This window comes from Oryzias latipes, chromosome 19 (genome assembly GCF_002234675.1).
Source record: "Oryzias latipes chromosome 19, ASM223467v1".
Lineage (NCBI taxonomy): Eukaryota > Metazoa > Chordata > Actinopteri > Beloniformes > Adrianichthyidae > Oryzias > Oryzias latipes.
This window is the reverse complement of record NC_019877.2, coordinates 19,780,360-19,802,054: the sequence shown is the minus strand read 5'-3', so window position 1 is coordinate 19,802,054 and position 21,695 is coordinate 19,780,360. Positions and strand designations below refer to the sequence as shown.

The 21,695-nt window shown below is 43.3% G+C and overlaps 2 protein-coding genes across 32 annotated transcripts in view; one reads left to right on the top strand and one right to left on the bottom strand.

Annotated features, from left to right (window-relative positions):
- The window catches only part of LOC101166752 (KAT8 regulatory NSL complex subunit 1), a 33,989-nt gene extending 20,617 nt beyond the window's left edge, over nucleotides 1-13,372 (top strand). For 3 of the 4 annotated variants that reach the window (XM_020712344.2, XM_023949399.1, XM_023949398.1), the window contains 13 exons: nucleotides 4,309-4,450; nucleotides 4,836-4,919; nucleotides 5,795-5,904; nucleotides 6,904-7,042; nucleotides 7,412-7,577; nucleotides 7,908-8,063; nucleotides 8,363-8,581; nucleotides 8,684-8,838; nucleotides 10,300-10,424; nucleotides 10,509-10,566; nucleotides 11,008-11,120; nucleotides 11,199-11,451; nucleotides 12,930-13,372. In XM_020712344.2, coding sequence (XP_020568003.2) covers nucleotides 4,309-4,450; nucleotides 4,836-4,919; nucleotides 5,795-5,904; nucleotides 6,904-7,042; nucleotides 7,412-7,577; nucleotides 7,908-8,063; nucleotides 8,363-8,581; nucleotides 8,684-8,838; nucleotides 10,300-10,424; nucleotides 10,509-10,566; nucleotides 11,008-11,120; nucleotides 11,199-11,451; nucleotides 12,930-13,136 — 1,927 coding nt within the window. In that variant the 3' untranslated portion in view covers nucleotides 13,137-13,372. The remainder of the gene's footprint in view (nucleotides 1-4,308; nucleotides 4,451-4,835; nucleotides 4,920-5,794; nucleotides 5,905-6,903; nucleotides 7,043-7,411; nucleotides 7,578-7,907; nucleotides 8,064-8,362; nucleotides 8,582-8,683; nucleotides 8,839-10,299; nucleotides 10,425-10,508; nucleotides 10,567-11,007; nucleotides 11,121-11,198; nucleotides 11,452-12,929) is intronic. The other variant, XM_023949400.1, reaches the window with a different exon arrangement.
- A 1,094-nt stretch (nucleotides 13,373-14,466) lies between these two features.
- The window catches only part of LOC101160113 (microtubule-associated protein tau), a 44,159-nt gene continuing 36,930 nt past the window's right edge, over nucleotides 14,467-21,695 (bottom strand). For 27 of the 28 annotated variants that reach the window (XM_011488435.3, XM_011488437.3, XM_020711959.2 and 24 more), the window contains 2 exons: nucleotides 20,821-20,927; nucleotides 14,467-17,721 (listed from right to left, as the gene is read on the bottom strand). In XM_011488435.3, the coding sequence (XP_011486737.1) occupies nucleotides 17,524-17,721; nucleotides 20,821-20,927 (305 nt within the window). In that variant the 3' untranslated portion in view covers nucleotides 14,467-17,523. Of the gene's footprint in view, nucleotides 17,722-19,341; nucleotides 19,487-20,820; nucleotides 20,928-21,695 lie in introns of all 28 variants that reach the window. The other variant, XM_020711962.2, reaches the window with a different exon arrangement.

Sequence of the window (21,695 nt, the reverse complement as noted above, 5' to 3'; positions counted from 1 at the left end):
TCCATACCTCATTATTAAATCCAAGTCCCCGATTGGTCAACATTTGACCTGGTTTAACTTTCGATGTGCGTTTTCAATGGCTGCATCTTTTGTATGCAGAGCCTGAAAACAGTCGTAGAAACTTCTGTAACCACTTTTAAACTCAAGAGTTTTGAATTTGAAAGGCCCCAAACGCACATTTTTGTGCATTACTGAAGGCAGTCTGAACGTAACTTGAGAATCCAAGGAATCCAAGTGAATTGTAGTCGGGCTTTGGTAAAAACAAATATTCTGGCCGCTTCTGGGCTTTAGTTATGGAACACGGGCAGAGAACGAACTCGTTCAAATCGTTTTACTCATGTCCAGAGCGTGTATTAAACTATTGCAGATGTAACATTGTTTGAAGGCATTATCCATTTATGAGAGGTTAGTCTAAAACACCTAAAAGCAATGAAGACTATCATGGAGTATTTGTTTTTATAAGAAATATTTATCTTGAATAAATGGCACACAAGCATAAACATGATTGCCATTCCTTGATGTCAACATGAAGTGGAATGCTTCCCCAGATACTTTGTCCTTATTATTTTAGCCAGCTTTGTGCTGAATTGTACCCAAAATAAGAGCACCCAGTAGGGTTGTGCCGATGGACGATATCATCGTCCATCGTGTTGGGTGACTGACATCCAGATGGAGAGACCACCATCGTGATGCCACGCCCCCGCCACGTTGCGCGTCGACACCATAAGCCGCGGTTACATGTACAAAATATCTTGATGGGATCAATGGTCAGATTAGAATCCAACCGTGTACATGGGCCCAGAAAAAATGTTTTCAGAATATAAAAACGTTCACTAAGGTCACACTTTCGGTCGGAATAAATCATTCGCACATGCGCAGTAGGGTTTGAAAAACGGAAGGATATAAACTCCGCCGAGCGGCTTTTTTTTTTTTCAAACTTTATTGTATGTAACAATTCAATACAAAACATTGTTAAACAGCGCCGAGCGGCTATATACATTGACATGCCAGCTCGGTAATATACGAGACGATCTTCTAAACCTGCTTTTAATAATGTTACGGTTATTATGAAACACCTGTTCGCTCATCATTTGAATTTTAATCCGTGTGGTCAGTGCTTTTTCTGAACGAAGCCAGGATTAGCAGTATGCTAACACGGGCTAACAACATTAGCTTTGGGTGGTGCTGCTTGCTGGCTGCACGTAAACATGTAAGAATAACATCAGCCTTTATTTAGTCGGGACACGACTGGAAACACAAATCCGCGTGATTGTTTGAATGTTTTCTAAGGACTGAGCGACATTTCTGCTTTGAAGCTCAAACCGCTGTGTGTGCTGACGATCCGAGCTGTGCTCAGACACACACTTTTAGACCCGGTTCTGAGTTCGGATGCTTGTACCCCTAGAGCTGCGGGACGGATCGCAGTCTTAAATCTCCCACACATACCGCTCATGTACCCCACCCCTTCCCCTAAAACACAAAGCTGTAAATCCGCGCTCCGCCGGTCCACTTCACTAGTGAAGTGCGGGAGCGGACTACTTCTTTTCTATTTTGTTTGTTACTTTTTTGTTAAAGTCACTTCCCTCAGTTTATACTGGATCATCGCGGATTAGTCATTAGTTGGGAAATAAAATGAAAAAAGCAAAAAAACGAATAGCAGTTATATAAGAACGAAAAATGTGTAAATACCCCCCCCCCCCCCCGACGATGTCATCGTCCATCCCGATGGTTGACAGCAAACATCGTCAACGGCCAAATTAGGGGACATCGCCCAACCCTAGCACCCAGTATCTTGAGTGGATGTGAGAATATTTGATTTTCTAGGAACAATATTTTAAAAATAATGTATTTATTTAGTTAATGAAGTATCAGTGCTTTCGGGCAGTGTGTGAAATGTACCAGTATTTTTAGCTATAAAGTGTGATGTAATTGTATGCAGTAACTCTACAGTAGTTTTCATTTTGTTAGCAGGTTTGTCAGAATGTCATTAGTTGTAAACATATTAACTGAGTGCCTAATTTACAAACAATAAGAAGCCAAAATCTACCAAATATGTTCAATATTTGTGATGTCAGTTGAAAAATCATAAGATATAGAGAAATCCTTGCAATAAATAATGTATGGAAGTGGGAGTTTGAGATTTATCTTTGAGGATTAAACTTTCACATTTGAGAAAACTTACTTATTGTAGTGTAATTAAAATAGTCTGTTTATTCTGTTTTCATACTTTACCCAAACTGCTTCACTTCACGAGGAAATGAGTCCGTTCAAGTACATGCACTTTCATTTATAGTTAGTTTAAGAATGAAACTGAAATATGAACAGATTTTTTTTTATAACACGAATGTTACCGATTGTCTTGAGTTGATGGCACAGCAATGTTAGCCCTTTGGAACAGCCACTCTATTATTAGAGAACAGAACCTATTTTCTTGCGTTAGCACATGAATTGAAGATCAAAGTGAAAGGGAAATCCAACGCTGGTTTTGCCTAAGCATTCAGCATCAGGTGTGTCTGCCAAAAAACAGCACAGCAGCCATTTTTCTGGCTCTCCGAGGTATAAAGGCGTCTGCAGCTGCACCACATATGTGCTGCATTCATGTACACACCTCAGGAGAATGTGCTGATGTCCAGGAAAGGATGGATGGAGTGACTGCTCCTAGTGCTTTGTGTGTGGGTATGGGGGAGGGAAATATGACCTGGTTAAAGGTAACATAGGCGGAGCTTGCCGTGTCGCAAGGTTAGGTTTTCTTTGCCGGGCTGACTGGTCCTCCATTCTTCTCTATGCTGCCGGTGTTTGGGCTCATTGGACTTTTAATGACCTTCATGTGTTTGTGTTTAACAAAACTCAAAATGCAGCCTCTTCCTGTTTCCCTCTTACTGGACGGGTGGCACAGCTTAGGTTTGAAATGGTTTATTTCAAGCAATCAAATAGGAATAATACACAAAAACAATACAATCATCAGTTATACATTCTTACAATAACTAATCAAACTTTGGATAATTAGACTTATTAATAAATATTGCTTGAAAGGGAGTGGAAGGAAGCGAATTTATATAATCCCACCCCTGTTCTACCGTAACCATTTTATAACATGATTAATCATGCTTTCCGGTGATTTCTTTTTTTTTTTGTACTTCTGACATTTAAGTCATGCATAATAACACTCCATTCCCAAGGAGTGACCTGGATCTATTGTGTCAGTATTTTGGATCCTGGTTTTATATTAAAACACTTCAATAATTTCCCACCTTTTGAACAGACAGTTTTGAGAAAAGTGTAATCTGGAATGTAAATTTCATAACCTCCGTTTCACCTGGAAAGGAAGCTCCAGACATCCACATCTGTTTTTAAACGGCGAGTCTACAAAAGACGACAAGCAGGAAATACTGCAGCTGTGCTCAGATTTCCCACATCCAGCCATGGATGGGTGTTAATTTCAGCAGAATGAAGAATGATGAAAGATTTTTGCCGTCAAGAACCTCTTCTTTGTTCAACACTACACAAAGGTAGAATTATGAACATGCTTAGATTATTGGTTGTCCCAATGATGACTACACTGTTCCTTGACCCCCCCCCCCCACCCCCCCCACCCCCGGGCACGGCATGGCCTGTAGTTTGCTCTTAAAACCCGTCTGTTCGTTTTCCTGGATGCCAGTTCCTCTGTGCTTTCTGTCCTGGCTTTGGTTCCACGTTCTTCCCTCTTTTAGCCGCAGCGTTCCACAACTTTTTTTTTTTCCTGGTAGAGCCATACAAAAAGTCATCCAGAGGGAGTAAGGCCCATCTTTGTCTGCTGTGAGTCATTATTTTCATTGTTTGGCCGCTGCAGTTCATCCTTTGAGAAATGGCACCCTCTATGGTTGCTGCCTCAAAGTGCACTAGCAGACATTTTCCTCTCATGTCTGGCTTTGAAATGCCCATTCTGTGTGTCATACTGGTAAAATGGAGTACTCTGCTCTCAGCTGACACGCTGTCTTTTATGTTGAATTTATCAGTATGGTGAAAACGCCCTTTAAAAAAACCCTTCTTGTAATATTCTCACATTAGCAGCACACTCCTGATCATTTTTTTAGCCAGTATGCTTTTCCAGACCGCCTGCAGGTGCTGTTACAGGGAGCTTTCTGTAACGCTGATTCACTGACCTCTGCAGTCTGACTGGGGAAATGCCTTTCTCCTGTTTTTCACATGCAATACGATGATGAGACAACATTCTGCCGCAGTTTAAACCAAATTTTCATGAGTCAATGATCTCTAAAAATAAACGTAAAAGTCAGTTGGATATTTATACATTTGTCTTCTTGTCCCCAGATGGAAACGAGCAGAGAGCCACTATGCTGTGGAAAGAGCTGCTATCATCAGCCACTGGAATTGGCTTCAGGCCCACATCTCGGACCTGGAATACCGCATCCGGCAGCAGACCGACATATACAGACAGATCCGGAGCAGCAAGGTTGGCTGCTTGCTTGATTCACCAGCAAAAGGCTGCTGAAGTGTTTGGACTCTTGAGCTTTATTGTCTGTACTGGTTTCTTTCAAATGAATAAAGGGGTTTAGACTTTACTCTGGAACTTAAACGACTTTTATTCCTGTTTGCATATAAAAGAACGTCTATTTCTCTTCCTGAAAGAACATTAGAATTCCTAGCAGTGTCACAAAGTCACACAAGAAATGTTATTGAGCTTCTTTAAACAAACACTTTTAACATCATTTAACACAATCAGTGAGGTGCAGCTGCTGACTGTAAAACGCAGACATGCCCCCCTCTGTAAAGTCATTTAATCGGTATGCATCACAACTTTGGGAGGGAAGTTCAGTGCTCATCTTTTAAATCCACAGGGCTCAGTGGAGCTGGGAGGAATCGCCCCCAGCAGTGTGCTTGCAGTTGGGACAGAAGTCAAGACAGAACCTTCAAATACTCAGGTACAGAGGCCATGAATCATTTCATCACCACGAAGAGCCTTTTGAGTATTAAGGTTTTGTTTAGCTTAAAAAAAATAATTAAAGTTAACTTTGTGTTTTCACGTCAAATTTTCACTAGATTAGAAAAAACATGATGGGATAATGTTATTGCAGAAAGGTTGGCCATGACAAAGAGTGTTTTTGTTCTGCCCTGTTGTGTGTGCCTTGTTGTTTGTTACATTTTGAATCTAATAATGGGCCAGTCACTCTGCGTCGGCACGGAAACCAATGTTCTAGGTTAAGACAGGTGCTTGTAATCTTAAAAAGCTTGAAGTGGCAGCAGTTTCCTCTAAAACAGCCATTATTTCACCAAATGGATGGAAGAGAAAATTAGAACACAGAATGGAAGATTTTCTTTCTGTTAGGCTTCTAATTTAAGAAGCTGTTTCATAATGTTCAAATAATGCCATTCCCTTTTTTTTTCTTCCAAAATCGAGGTCTCTTGACATCTGCCTGAACAAACATGTCACAGAAATAATGTTGTCATCCATAGAGGCGGTTAAACATCACAACAGCTGCTGGCACTTTAGAGGGGTGTCACATGTTGTATTTTTTACAAGAATACCTGGGAATTATCATATGATACTGATGAAGCACAGAACGTTTAAGTGCTAAAGAGTGTTGTCAAGTCAGCGTTGGCACAGAGTGAATCGTCTCTGGGAAAGCTTAACCAGTTTGAACAAATCTGCAGTGAATAATTCAGAATTTCAGTGCCAGCCAGCGTGTTTGGGCTTGTCCTTACATGAAATATGCCCGGGTGTCTGAGGACCCGGGTCAGCTCGTTTCTGTCGGCAGGAGGTGTTGTCTCACTGGTTTTCTCTTATCTGTCCACGCAGGATGTTGGTTCAGAGCGGCTGGAGCACACAGGCCCCGCCCACCTCGCCAGCACAGAGCAGGGCACTTGGAGAGGTCAAAACGGACAGCCAGTTAACGGCGTCCTCAGCAGGTATGGCTGGTAATGATTGTCTGATGGTGGTTCCCCGAAAGGCGGCGGGTTTTCTGAGAAACTCAAACATCTGGGGGGTGTGGCCAATGGATGCGGGACATTGGCAATAGGGGTATGCTGCTGCTAATCTGCAGTGATGGGGTTTGTTTTAAGGTGGAACAGGCTTTTTATTTTAAGGTGGAACAGGTTTTTGTTCAGCTTTACTGTTCTGTTGGTCAACGGTGTAAAGCCCACATTTGCTGGCGAAACGCTGGTTTGTTCAGTCCTGCACAGTCAGACGTTAATGCCTGTAATAATGACATGTATCATTTGTGTTTATGCATGCTTCTATTTAAGATGTTTCACAAAGACTATAGTGCTTTAACACCTCATTAAAAACGATTAAGATGTAAAATCTCTTCAATTTGGGGAGTTGAAGTGATTCAGTGTTGAGTAGGAATTAGTAAAGAAGCTCGGCCATGTTGGTTCCATACCGATGGGTGCATTAGTTACTACCCCTAAAAATGCAGATTTCAGTTCTTCATGTCGGTGCTTCATTTCCGACATGTCAATCGCTTGTATCCAGTTTTGCTGCACATTTCTAGCCAGTCATTTTACCTCTCCAGCCATGGTGGGTGGGCGGATGGGTTTGAGTCAAAATGCTGAAGGCAAAGCGAGTTTGGCTGTACCGGACAGCCAAAGATTCTAATTCAACAGCCTAAATGATAAGAGTGACGTACAATGCTCTGAAAAAAGGCCATCGTCATGGCGATGAGCAGTGAAATATGCATTTACTTTGTTTGTGTAAACAGAGACGCAGAAAGAATGACGTTCAGTAACTTTGGCACATTTAAGCGCTCTGTCACACCGCTTCGCCACACTTAAATGTTTTTTTACTCATTTCAAACACTATTTAGACACTGGGATTGTTTCAAAATGAGCGGTTTATCACCGGCACAGCACAGAATCCAAATGGTACCCCTCCACTAGAGCTGAGTTTTTGTGTGTGCGACCCAACAGGATGGCAGAAGGTGCAGACGGCAAGCAGCAGCAGCTGGCACAGGACAGCACGTGCGTGGCGGCCCGCACGCGACCGCTGGTCAGCTGTAGGCGGCGGCGGCTCATTCAGCCAAACGCGGTGCCCAACCTCAATGGCAAGGTGAGCCGTGGATGTGTAGAGCTAAACCAGGTCCTTTCCTTTAGAAAATCAGAGAAGGTGGATTTGCATCAGAAGAACTTTGATGCTCACGTTTCCACATTTTGGAGAACCGAGGTCAGAACTCTCATCTTGGGTGCTTTGTCTGGCTTTCTGTCTTCCTTTTCGGAAAACATAAGCTATGTATGTGTGGAATAAGTTGGCTGATCCTTTTTTTTTAGTCAGACATTAATCAGTCATTTTAGACCTCCCAGTTAAAAAACCTCTTCAATCCTTTTTTATTTAACAGACTGACAGATTTGTTGAAATTTTCATTTGTGTTTAATTTCTATAAAGTAATAAAATGTAAACGACCTGTTTGTCCACCTTCAGAACCCGAGGAACAGCTGCTTTCAGTGTAACTGCCGGGTGAACCCCAGCTGTGTAATGTGTGGTGGCTGGCCCACCCCCAAAGAGGACCCCCAGTTCGAGCTGCCCAACCTGGAGCGCCTGTCGAGACTGGATCTTGGCATCCACCCCATCCTCTCCTTCCCTGACGGTCCGTGCAGTCCTGCTCTCTTTTTCTAAAAGCAAAAACAAATCCTGGAGTTTCCGCCACCGTTTCCTGCTTTGCATGTTATGAGGAAAACAGACGAGGAGTGGTCATGGAAAAAGGCTTCTGCAGGAACTTCTTAGATTGCAGTTTGTTTTTGTCAGACGGCTTTTAATCTGAGCAGCTCTTCTCTGAAATCCTGAGTTGCTTTAGATGCTTTGATTTTGTCAATAAGTGAAACAAATAAAGTTTTAGGGCTGTTTTTCTGGATTTAACACTGCAGCTTATAGTTAAAGATGCTCAGGGCTCTCTGTTTTTATTTCTTGTCCCTCTCAGACATTAGTATAGGTCTGCGTCTGCAGCAGATCATGAAGAGCCAGTGGCAAACGAAATCCCTGGAGAGAAGCAAACCACTGAAGAAACTGTCCCTCAAACACAAGCTGTCCTCTTCCAAAGAGAAGCACAAGTTCACCAACTCACTCATGGCAGTCAGTAAGTCACATTTCTATGATGTCATCGACTGGACTTTTAATGCCAATTATGACAGGAAGGGATGCTTAGTTAATCTAAACTAGCTTCAACATGTTTGGGATTTTTAATGAACGAGTCAAAGTCTTTTGTGCACGGCAAGCGTGTAGAAACAGAACTCTTCGGGGAATCTGCTTTCTGAGAACTTCCTCAATCATCATCATCATCATCACAAATGTTTCCTACTTCATGTCTGCTGGTTTGGTGCTGTCTGTAAAGTGAGTATGATGGACATACAGTTTGAAGAATATGTGCGATTGCAGGGTTGGGTCACTATAAAAACCGTGCTGAGAAGCAGAGGACTTTGGACGGCAACATGGCAGGCGGCAGCGGCGGTGGCGGCTTGCTGGGTGCAGCCCGGCTGGAGGGCCAGGCCGGGTGCAAGACGGAGCGGCTGCACACCCTCTCCACCCCGTTAGGACCCTACGACAAGAACTACAGTCGCAAGAGACTACGAGAGCACTCTCTGGAGCGGACTGACTGTGAGTGTTTTCCTCCTGAGACCCCCAGTCAGAGAGTGGAATCCCCTCGGAGGATTCCTGATGCAGTGCATTGAATCTGCCTGTCTCCCTTCCTCCCTCCAGCCTCACCCAAACTTTTCATGGACTTGAGCAACCCCTGCACAACACTGGCCAACATGCACTCGACCCTTCAGAGCCCTCTGACACGGCAGCTCTCCACGTCCTCCGAGAACTCCACGCCGCTGGGCGCCGGCGGCCAGAGCGTCTCCATCACGCCTGTAAGAACGCGCCTGATCACAAAAACGTCTGGTTGATCAGTTTCTAGGATTTCTCAGCTCAGAGCTGCTGCTCCTCTTAGATCTGTAAACTCTAAACAGTTGCTGGTTTGATTCCAGTCAGCTGCAAGTATCTGTCCCATTTTGATCCCATCTTTACACATTTCCAGAATTTTGGGTGAATTGTCAGGATGTGTTTGAAGAAGTGCACGCGGGCCCGCTTCTGATCTGTGATGTCATTCTTCAAACACAATCGCAGCAAAGGATTTTGGGAAACAGACTAACTCCAAATGTTTGTCAAATGAGAGAATATCCTGTTGAACAGCCTGTTGATGAAAGCGTAGCTAGGACGAGTGAGCTGCCATCAGCACAACGCTTTGAGCCAAAGGAACACGGCTGGTGGTTTTGGTGCCACTTGAAACACTGCTGTTATCTTTGGGTCTCCTTTGAACTTCACTTTCACCTCAGCACACTGCACCTGTAGATCAAAAAGCCGAACTTCAGATACTTTCATTTTAAAGGCATAGCTTTTTTAGGAGAACGGATCTGGTGAAACAATGATGATCTGAAATGTTTATTCCTGTTTATTGGAACAGGAAGCTCCTCTTCTATTCCTCCACGGTGGCTCTTTGGCTTTAAAGAATAATATCAATAAATGCTAAATAGGTTAGATAGCACATATTTTAATTTATGCCCCATTTAGTTGTTGTCATGGTGATAAAAAATGTTGTTTTTCAATTGAAGTAAATCTGCTTCGGCAGGATGTTTTTTGACAAAGGATGTCACGTTGTTTAAATGAAAGAAGGGATTTTTTTGATAGAAAACACTTTTACAATTCAGTTATTGAAAATATTTACAAGTGACGTTTTATAAGTGATTAGTTTCATGGCCACATGAACATAAATGTGTATTTTCTGACTCCATGCCTCTAACTGGGTTTGGTCTGTAAGAACCTGAACCAAATGGCTCTTTGGCCCTGGTTTCTTCTCTAAAAGACGATGATGAGCTCTTCAGTAGAACCTTTGATGCAGTTTGAATGGTTTTCCTATTGATTCATCTTAATGCTGCCCTGATCAGTCGTGGCGTCTGTTTGGGCTTCTACTGCACGTGCTCACACGCCAAATGTTTCAGGCTGGATGATGCGTCTGAACCTTTTGAGCTGAATGTTTGTGGTGAACAGAAAAACAATATTGAGGCTTTGAAATGGAAACTGAAACGTCGCTCACAGGTTTATGTTTTTGTGGTTGAATCTGAAATGACAGGAAGCAGAAACTCTGCAGCTGCTGGAGGAGCCGCTTCTGAAATGAATTAAAAGGTTTATTACTGTTATTCATGTCTGGATGCTGAGGAAGGATCAAAGTGGAACAGATCCTCATCCACATCTGTACATCAGAAGTCTGAAACGGAGGTCAAATTGTTTTATTTTAGGGTTCTGAATATTCATTCCAGCTTTTTCCCCCCCAGCAGCAGCCAATCAAGAGGAGGCGTGGAGAGAGCTCCTTCGACATCAACAACATCGTGATCCCCATGTCTGTGGCTGCCACCACCAGGGTGGAGAAGCTGCAATACAAAGAGATTCTCACACCCAGGTAGGTGCAAATGCCCCCCCGTGATCTGCCCCTTCCACCTGTTGTTTCATTTGGACCAAACTCTCATGGCTCTTGTTTTGTCAGTTGGCGCTCGGCGGACATTTTCTCACAATCCATAACTGAGGAGGAGAACGAGCGCGAGGTAAAGCTCCATTCTTTTTGTCACCGTGGCGATGCTTAGATCGCATGTTTCTGTGCAGCAGACTGACGTTGCATTGTTAAAACACTGAGACCCACTCATCTGAAAAGGCTGTTTTTGGGTTTTTTAAATTTGTTTTAGTAACATTTTTCTGCTGATGGAGAAAATTAAAATTGCATTTCTGAGTATTTCTTCATTCAGATCGGCGTGAATCAGGAGTGAATTGTTATTTGAAAAAGGTTGTATGCATGGCGTAGGAAATACGCTGGGCGGGGCAAAGGCTCCCCGCTCCGCTCCATTCTGATGCATCTGCTTGTAGACAAATGGATCCATTTATGTCTGAGCTGGCATCTGCAATAATAGATGGCTCCATCATTGCTCGCCATTTGGGAAGCTCTTCCTGAAACAAACGGCTGATAGATCTGATGTCATGCTGTGATGCAGGTGGAGGACCTCTCGGATGCAGCCTTCATTCAGCTCCATCAGCCCTACGAGGACCAGGAGCGCAGCCGCTGGACCTGGATGGCGCTGGCTCCTGCCAAACGGAGGGGCAGCAGGTGAAAACGCACAGGCTCCAGTGTCCGTGTGTTTCGTGGTAGGGGGGAGTTTCTGAAGCCCGCCTTTGTTTCCCTCAGGTCATATAAGTCTGTGGATGGGCGCACCACACCGCTGCTGTGTGGCACCAACCCTCCCACCCCCCAGCCTGCATCCCCAGACCCCGGCCCGTACCCCCTGCTCCACGACTACAGTCATGTGCCGTCTCCCATGAGTCCGCCCAGCCCCGACACCTCCTCCAACCCCCAGACCCCGTGCTCAAGGGACTCCCACCGGCTGCTGTCCAACGAGGACACGCGATGCTCAACGCCAGATTTCACCTTTGAAGAGCGGGTATGTGGCCCGATCGACCGCCGCCTCCGTTTGTCTGATTCTAGTGGCACAAAATCTGGTTTTAAATCTTTAAATAAACAACTGAGCAGCTGCTTTTACACAACCATGAGCTGAACAAGCTGAACGGTTTCACAGCGTTCATCAGACCGAGGAGACCCAGTCAGAGCAAAGTTCTGAAATCTTCTCCACTCTGATGGTCTGGATGAGAGCTGGGAATCTCTGGAAGAGCAAAAACAAACCGATTTTTGCTTTAAACTAGGTCACCACAGAAATATTTCCTGCTGTCCCACACAGTTTCCTTCAAAATGTTCATCAAACCTCAGGTTTTAATTCTTTTGTTTTTTTCCTGAGGTCTAAGAATAAAGATCACAGCCGATGCTCAGGTCGAGTCAGCAGTTCCACTGCAGTTGAATCAGAGCTGGTGCAGGTAGTTGATTACAGCTGTAACGAGTATCCGGATACTCAAATACTCCCCAGCTGTTCCTGAAAATTCAATTATAAATATTAGCAATGTCCCACATAACTGATCTTTATAAATATACAATAGTTAAAAGTAGACTCCATAAAATGTAATTAAAGCTCTAAAATGCAGACTGTTGGATTTGAAGTTTATAAATCAAAACCAGAAGCTTCTCTTTTTCTAAGTAAAGCTAACGAGTGTTTTCCGTAGAGATCAGTTAACTGAAAGAAGTTCAAAAAATGTTTTAAATATATAAAGAAAAAACAGAGTAAAATAGAATACAAATATGATGAATATAATTTTAAGAATATTATATAAACCTTATGTTGGAATCAGTTTGTAAAACATGTCTGTTGAAAACCCTGTGAGCGTTTTTTAGTGTTGCATTTTTATTCAGGTGTTTCTACATTGTGTCAAATATCTACTGGAACTGTAGTCAACAAAACTTGAAAACTGGAAATTGAAGAGAGTGTTCAGGATTAGGTCTAAAATGATCCTAAACAACAGTGCTGGTTATGTTTTGTTTACTGATGAGGTCAACCAGGAAGTTCACAGAAAACCTTGAGACTGTTTAAAGTGATACATACTATGGTTTCTCCTTAATCTGTTTTTATCTGTTCTGTTTTGTTGATTTTGGTCTCCTCTTCTAGAGATAGAAGATAGATTTTACCTCTGCACACCCTCTCCACGGGGTGGGGAGGGTGTGGAGCCGCTTCGTCGGGCCCTCCAGTTTAAATACATTTTCATAGATCCAGTAATTCATCCATAGAGCAACAGATGGGATCGTGCTTTGATCTATGGATCACTGATCCTGATTTGTCAACGAGATCACCACCTTGATAACGATCCCTGTGTTGATGGCGTGTGCTGGTCGACACGTCAAAGTTCTACATGAACCCCTAACTCTGTCCTGAATAGAAGTCTAAATGATTCTGATTGGATCGTCACTGAAGGATTTATGTTTCAACTCTCTTAAAGCTTCAAAGTTGTTCATTTGATCCTCTTGTTTTCCAACCAGACGGTCGCGCCGTGGGAGCGCCGCAGCTTCCCCCTGCCAGAAGACCCGGCACCAGAGCCCGAGGCGGAGCCCGACCACATCAGGCCCAGAATGCGCAGCATCTCAGGTTGCCGAGCAACAGCTTGTGGACGCCTGGACTCAGACGACATGGAGCTGCTGTGTGACGACGACAGCAGCTTCAAACAGCGGGCCTCCACCCACCGATGAGCGCAGAGCCGAGGGAGGTGGCTCCGCCTACTCCTCCTCGCCGCTGCGCAGCTCCTCTCTGGCATTAACAAGCAGAACCTCAAAGCAGAATAAGATATATATATATATAATGGGTTCCTGTTGTTTGATATTCAAACATCAGTCTAATACTTTCACAGTTTTTAGTGAACATTATGAAGATAGCCTTTCCCCACACTTGTTTTTGTCACAGCAAAAAATATAAATGTAAAAAAAAAGTATAAAACAACACATTACAAAAAAGAAGTTCTGTAGTAAGCTAAACAATGTACATGGGGGGGGGGGGGGGGGGGGGGGGGGGGGGGCGGGCTTAGTGGTGTTTCATATGTCGCGTGTACATTTGTAGCGCACTATGTAGCGGACTCCTCAAAAGATGGCCAAAGGGTGTTTTCTATAGTTTGCTTGTGATTCCCATGTACATTTTTAGTGGAGTGACGAATAACAAAAGAGAAAAAAAAGCCCCCACCTCTCCTTCCACCCCCTCTCAAACAGGTACATTTGGAAATTGGGTCCCCCCCCCCCCCCTGCCGCCACCACCTCTAGGGGTCACCTAAGATCACCAGAGCACTTCCCACAGTCCAGTCTAGTTGAGCTGGTTTGTCGTCTTTCTGTTCTGCATTCCTGACTCGTTCTGTTTGTCGTTTCGCCTTTTCCAGAGCAACACAACCTTTGTGTGTTTGAACCGTCACAATCATTCCTTCAGCATCTGCGCAGACGTGTGGGCTCAAACCAGCGGGGTGTCTGGTTTTTCTTTAAGCACTTGTTCAGCAGGAAGGTGCTGCACGTTGGGGAGTGGGGGCGGAGCTGATGTCCGTCTCGTGACAGCAGAGACGCCAGCACCCCGGAGCGCGTTTTGGCTCCTCCCCCTCCTCCAGTTCAAACTCCACACAAATGTAGCAGCAGCCGCCCCAAAGCTCAGGTTCTTCAAGGGAATCTTTTCTTTGCTTTTGCATTTTTGTTGTCCAACGATCTAAAGCGGATTTTGTTCGTCCCACCTCACGGCCTCCACATAATCAACCGCCCCCCCCCCCTCCGTCTTCAGTAACGAACTGCTATGCAAAATAGAAAAGGAAAAAAAAACTGGTTTTCATTTTTCACCTCCTTTTTCTGTCACAGCTGTTGAGTCACTGTTCCTTTATTTTTCTTCTTTTTTTAGTAAAGCAAGATGTCAATGTACCTGTTTGATTGTTGCAGCAGTTAACCTAATCAAAACGCAGAATCGTTTTTTCGTTTTTGTAAATAGTACCATTAAAACATTTATGTTTAACTTGGAACCGCCGCTCCGGTCTCAGTCATTCACACACAACAAACAACCGACTTCGTAGCATTTATTTCAAATACACATATACAGCAACAAGAATCAGTTATTGATCAGATGCACAATGACGACAGCCACATTTCCACAACTGTACAGCGTCAGAAGGAAGGAGGGCGGCGAGTCCTGGAACCAACCCCATTTCAGTCCTGCATTCAGAGAAGCATGGTCTACTGCAAACAAAATAAAGATAAAAACAACCCCTGCATGCAGATTAGGTGACAAACACCCAGAGTTAAACCAAATGTGGAAATTTTGCACACCAAAACCCTTTCAGCGAGTAAATCCAGTATAAACATCTTTAGAATGCATGAGGAGGTCGGCCTTTGAAGACGTGCATGCATAAGCACTTGTGAGCGCCTGGCATAGATTACTAGCAATACAGCAGGATGAGTTCACGGTCCAAAAGAACGCAGGAACAACTACGCCTCTATCATTTAGGGCCGAGTCGTTTGCAGGAGGGAGAATCTAGAGCATGCTTTTATTTTGAAAGTCCCTTCAGCTGCGGAGAACGACGCGCTCTTATTTTGGCCAACCAGGTGGCAAAGTGTTGGGGACAACGAAACACGGTGTTGCATTCAGGGACGTTCGTGAGCTCTAGTGAATTGGTGCTGTACAGTTTGTCCCTCTGACGCTCGGCAACAGTAATTCTGCTGGAATAGTTTTTTTTTTTTTTCCTCATGCTGCAGCTTTTCTATCCTTAAAGTGATGCTCTAGATTCAAAGGCAGTAAAGGAATACTTTTTTTTTTCCTGTTGCAACCTCCCTATGTTTAGGATCTTTCATAACTAATAAACAATATTTTGCCTATCCTTAGTGCGTATGGCAGTTTGAATACTGAAAGCGGCGACAAGCACAACCCATGGACTCAGAAATGACACGTAGCAAGCTGTAGCACATTTACAATGAGAGCAGTAAAAAAAAATACACTAACAGCAGCAGGCACAATACAAATGTCTGTTTTTTTCCATATCAAATACATGTCATATCCACAGAAGATTATAAAACTGTGCCCAACACAAAGCAAAGGTTCCTAGTCTAGCCGTTTCTGTTGGAGGCAAAAATTCAGCTGCTGAGAAGCCGAGTCCTTCCTGTCAAAGCCAGCGAACGCGTCACGAACCTGAGAGGCGGAGCTTCTCTGCACTTTCAGGGCCACTTCTAAACCAGATCCCACACCAGCATCCTCACAAATGGGGTCTGTGTTTCAGGAGGGACCAATTCTAGTTCCCTTTCGAGTCTTAGGTCTGCAGGTCCAAACGGCTAAACTCCAAGTCCCGGTGGGAGGGGTCTTTCAGAGAGGAAACCTGATCAGCTACTGACCTGTTTCATTCAGAGCAAACAGCAGCCACTGCACTGAAGCCACGCCCACCGCGCCTCTACAAGAACAAGGATGGGTTGGGTCCATTAGTTGAGAGGCAAAACTAGACCCCCAAGGTAGTCGAGTTCAAGTCTCTCAAGTCCTTGTCAGAACTAAAGTCTATGATAAATAACTATGTAAGACCTAACTGACTCGGGTCTTAAAAGCACCAGTCCAAGTCAGGACTTGAGTCTAGTGAGTACAAAAAAGGAGATAGTCGAGGCTTTTTTGCTGATTGCGAGTTGGAATGCACCCTTCTCCCACAAGGGCTATTGTGGCAGCAAGAACTGACCCAAGTCCAAGTCAAGCCTCAAGTCTTAAAAGCACCTGTTCAAGTCAGAGATTAGAGATTAGGTGTCATGAGTACAAGTTTACTCTTTAGTTACTCTAGAAGGTGAACGGTCAACCAAGTCGAGTCTGAAGTCTTAGAACAGTGGTGCAAGTTGGAGCCCAAGTCTTTTTGGTACAAGTCTTTACTCCTTCATACTATTTGAAAGACGTTTGACACAAGTCCCAAGTTTCAAGTCTCAAAAGTACCAGTCCAAGTCTAGATCTGACGGTTCCGAGATGGAGTCCAAAATGATCTCTTACAACACAAGTCACTGCAATCACAACACAAGTCACTCTAGTCACTTCATGACGGGCTCAAGTCCAGTCACCAGTCCTCACTTGTAGACCCTGTTTCTATGGTAACGGTACAAACACTGAAGATTTGCTGGTCACTAGAACAAACGAGTCTGCACAAGTGAGCCGCAGCATCTGGGTTCAAGTCACTCGCATCGCTTCCCTTTTGCATTTGTGGGATTAGAACCAGCACCTCAACACGACTTGTTTAATGCAAAAAATACCTTTTTTTGCGTTTAAGATCAAAATTCTTTGTTTGGGGCGTGGCTTTTTGTTTGACATGCAGAATAACCAAAAACGCTTCAGTGACTTTGTGGGTGTGTTTGCCCCGCCCATATGCCCATTTTTGGAAAGTAGGTCAGTTTTTGTAAAACTTCTTCTCCAAAATGATCTGAATTCCTAAATGTTTCTGCACTGAAGGGATGAGACCGCAAAGCATTCTGGGAACCTTAGGGATGCTGGGATGGGGGAAGCTGGAGCCCCCTGCAGTCCTTTCGGGCGCTCGCTGGCTTTCACACAGACGGCGGCTCTTCTCAGCCGGCTTGTTTTTTTTTTTTGCCCCCGTTACCCCCCCGCAGCTGGAGGCGCAGCACGCCGGGACGACACCAAGCAGAGACAGCACTGAGGTCCAAGAAGCATTTTCCTGCCTCAACATTATTTTTTTTTGTTTGTTTTTTTCCTAAAAGCGGTTTGACCCTGTAGCTGTTCCCTCACCAAACATTCTGCATTCTCCTGCGTTTTAAGGGGAAATGAAAAGCAGACGCCCATGGAAAGGTGAGATCTGACAGGAGTTCTATGTAGCAGGACGTGTGCTGAGGTCAAATCACTTCTTCAATTCACGAGGGTTTGGTTCTGCTGGGGCGCCTTACGTCTTAAAGGGTCACCACAGAAAATGAGAGGAGGATCCACAGAGACAAATCAAAGAAATTTCGGCCTACTTATTCTTTTAGGACCTAACAGCCTGGAGAAGGTTAGCAGAGGATCACCAGTGAAGATGGGCAGCTAAAAAAAAGTCCTGTGAGAGTTAGGAGGAAGGCAGAAGAACTCCTCCACGCCGTCGCGCGGCGGACGCGCTCACAAGCCCTGTTTGGCCAGAGAGGCGGACACCTGGTCGGCCAGCGTGGAGAGCTGCGGAGAGTCCGCCATGTTGATGCTGCCTGAGGAGGACACGGTGCTGAGCTGGTGGGGGGAGTCTTCCAAAGACACGATCTCGGCGCCGTGGTCGGTGCGGGCCTTGGCCGTCTCACGGAAGGTCAGCTTGTGGGACTCGATCTGCGAGGAGGTCGGAGGAGATCGGTCAGCAGCCGAGCTACTGCAGAAACGGGGTTCCTGTTTTTTTTAAATCTTCTCCAGATCAGGAACTCCCTGATCTGGGAGGTGCAAGATCAGGATGGAGCCAGCCAGGACTGTCGAGGCTCCGTTCCATCTGTTCACTAAACCCAAACTAAACTGAGGCATTTGTGCAAAAAACAGCAGCAGAAACCACATTTTTCTGGATTTTCTTTAAAGTTGGGATGAGAAGAAAAATCTCAAAGACTGTTGTGTTGGTAGGCTGTAATTTTTCTGTTTTTCCTAGCCCTTGTGCTATCTTGTGGGGTCCAGATGACCCCACTCCCAATGTTAACGTGCCTAAGAGTTGAGGAAGTCTGCATGAGGGCGTCTTTACTTTGGTTTTATGTTTGAAAAACCCCCAAAACATTGATTTTATGTTATTATTCTGAACCAAAATAGGATTTTAATGGTATATTTGAACATTTCACGCAGCTTTGTAAGGTCCTTTTACTGCAACCCCTGATCATTAGTATCCAGATAAAAGATCACTGGATAAAACATATTTAGATTTTCAATCTGGAAATGATCAGAGAGTAGATATGAAACATTTGTGGAAAAATTAATAGATTTAAAAATAAATCATTTTAATTTAATTTTTTTTTTTTTTACATTTAAATTAAAAACGAATTTTTAAAATTATATTTGTTAGTATTTGAAAAACACATAATTTTTTTACGGTAAAAATAACCATCTTTATGTAGGACTGTGGCAGGATGCTAACAGGTCGTCTGCTTCTGTTCTAAAGAGGCTGAGGCTCATAGGTGAAAGGTCACATTGACCTCACAGTCAACCGCGGTGCGTCTCAGTGACGAAAGGGTTAAATGTTGCAGAGGTTTCCAAAGACAAATCTGTCTGATGCGTGTGACGCGGCTAATTGCTGTGCACAGCATGTGCAGCAGCATGTGCTGACAGCGTGCACACGATGCCTCACAGCCACGCAGCTCAGCTGTCAGAGAGTCCAGATCAAAGCCCGAATGACTGAAGGACCAGCTGAAATGGGAGATCTGCTCAACTTTACCATTTGTTGTTTTTTTTTTTAATATAGCAGGATGCAAAAACAATATCAAACTTTCAACAAACTCCAAATGAGCTGATTTAAAAAAAAATACTTTAATGAAATTTACTTTGGGAAATTTAGATTCAAGCCTAATGCCCTAACCATTTTGAAGCATAAATGTGTCAATAGATGCAAACTATAGATGATTTATGCAAGAAATCTAATTACAAAAGGAATCTGGAGCGCCCTCTGGTGGATAACAATGATAAGTGCAGAACACTGGAAAAGCTGCTGGATATTTTTGAATTCTTATTTTTGCTAAAGCAAAACATGGGTTCAGTATAGATAGATAGATATGTATTTTTTTTTTACCCAAATGGTATTGAAATCCATATTTTGCACTAAAGTCTTGATCAAATTCTCTTTTTAACTCTTTGCACGTTAATTTAAATCAGAAATGTGTTTTTTAAACTTGTTTTTTTTAACTTATATAACTGAGAGGAATCCGGCTAATAAAAGCAGCTCTCAGATGCAGCTGACTACTGCAGCCTGCAGATACTTACGGGAGTCCTCAATCTTTATGAGGGGGTGCGTCAGGATGGGTGTGATGGGTGCTGAAGGGACAGTCTGAGGTGACTGAGGGGGGGTGGTGATGGGGGAGGGAATGGAGAGGCTGTCTGAGACGCTCCCCTCTGCATCCTTCTCCCTCTACAGAGGAAGGCCCGTCAATGACAAGGCATGCAACAAAAACACAGGATGGTTTCAACACAAAGAAAACGATGCAACACAACATGAGAGAAATGACAACTGCAAATCAAGAAACATTCACAAGAAAAGAAAAAACAAAGCAGGATGGAACCAACTAAAAAAAACGGAGCCAAACACAGATGGAGGGTACAAAAAAAGCAGCTCTCATAAATGAGAAACCAAACAAAACTAAATTTTCTACAAAATTGATGAAGTTAGGAATTTTGTTTTTTTCTGTTTTTTAATCCCAATTTTAGTTGTTGACTATGTTGGATTTCTGGTCTGCGTAAAAATAAAAAAATAATATACAGAAGTAAATGTGAAAGTTCAAAGGCTCTTATTTTGATATAAGAGCAACAGTGTTTTATGAACCTAAAAGGTGTTTGAAATGCCACAAGAAAAATAAATTGTCAGAGTTGAGATTTTTTGTAGTATTTTCCTTAACCCTTGTGCTATCTTAGGTGACCTCACCCTTACATTGACGTGTTCTCCCTACCATGACAAAGGTGGATAAAGGTGGAAAGATTTCATGTAATTTATGGACACCAGTGAAGATCATAAATCATTGAAGAAAAAAGGTTCAGCGCACTGTCTAGTGGGTCTAGATGACCCAACTCCCAACGTTAAAGTGCCGAGGATAGCACAAGGGTTAAATTTCAAAATAAAAGCTGCTGCTGAACACAAATCAGGTAAACGAGGTCAAAATGAAATATTATGCAAAGGCTGATGCACATAAAGACCTATCCAAACTGAACAACCAATCACATTGGATAGAGAAAAAGCCTTCAGTCTCCTGAGTTAAATTATGGCTGTTGTCCTCATCCGACACTTTATTAATGCTGAGATTAGAAATAAAAATATCTGTAAATGTGGACTCGTGCAAAAAAAACAACACACAATTAAAAATGTTCAAAAGAATTTTTAACCTTTAAAATCCCCAAATATTTAAGATTATTTAAGATTTTTTCAAACATTTAGAAAAAATGAAATAGCATTTTTAAAGCTAAAATATCAATTTAACTGAAATAATTTTCATACTATTAAGTGTGTTTGGTCCTTTTATTTAATTATAAAAGGAACCTTTTCAGCAGCCTTTGTGCCTCAATGATCCTCAATGGGCAACGTGCAGCATTTACAAGATTTAACTGCTTCATAGAATGATTGCTTTTCCTAGCTACAAATATCTAAAAAAAACAATGTAATCAAACTTAAAAGGAGCTTTCTCCTTCTGAGAAGGAAGCAGAGAGACGTCTGTGACAGAGAGCAGCTGATGGCTTTTGTCATGGCGTTTTTACCCTTTTAGCCCCGCCTCCAGGAACGTGTTTGATGTTGTCCAGAGAGCCGATTTTCGACTGGACCTTAAACTCCAGCTTCTCGCTTTTAATCTCAATGTTTCCTCCACCTGGAACAGAAGAGAGGAGAGCGCCACCTTTACTAAAAAAAAGGAAGGGAAGAGAAAGCGTGTTCAGTGTCTTCATGGGAAGAATTTCAGGCTAAAACGGAGCAAAAGTCACAATGAAAACCTCATTTGTGACCTAAAGCTGTCCAATGAGGATCTGAAGTGATGATGTCATCACGCAACATCTTCACATCCTGTTACGTCTGTTGGCTTTAAACTGACAGTCATGTCAGGGTCAATGAAATCAATTGTGGTGTGCCTCAAGGTTCCATCCTTGGCCCCTTGCTTTTTAACATTTACAGGCTTCCTCTGGGGAATGTCATCAGGAGCCACAACATCAGCTTTCATAGCTATGCTGATGATACCCAGCTGTATATAGCTATGTCTCCTGATGACACACGACCAATACAAGCAGTTTTTAACTGTATTTTAGATGTGAAATTATGGATGGCAAATAATTTTCTGAAGCTCAATCAGGACAAAATGGAAATTTTAGTTATCGGTCCCGAAGCAAAGAGAGAGAAACAGTTTCTGAAGCTACAGGAACTTTCATTAAGCCTTTCAGAAACAGTCAGAAACCTGGGTGTTATTTTTGACTCTAAGCTAACTTTTATCCCACATATAAAACAGGTGGTTAAAACTGGTTTTTATCATCTTAGAAATCTGGCTAGAGTCCGCCCACTTCTCTCTCTTGCTAATATGGAGATGCTAATGCATGCTTTTATCATGAGTAAAACTGATTATTGTAACTCCCTGCTTGCTGGTCTTCCA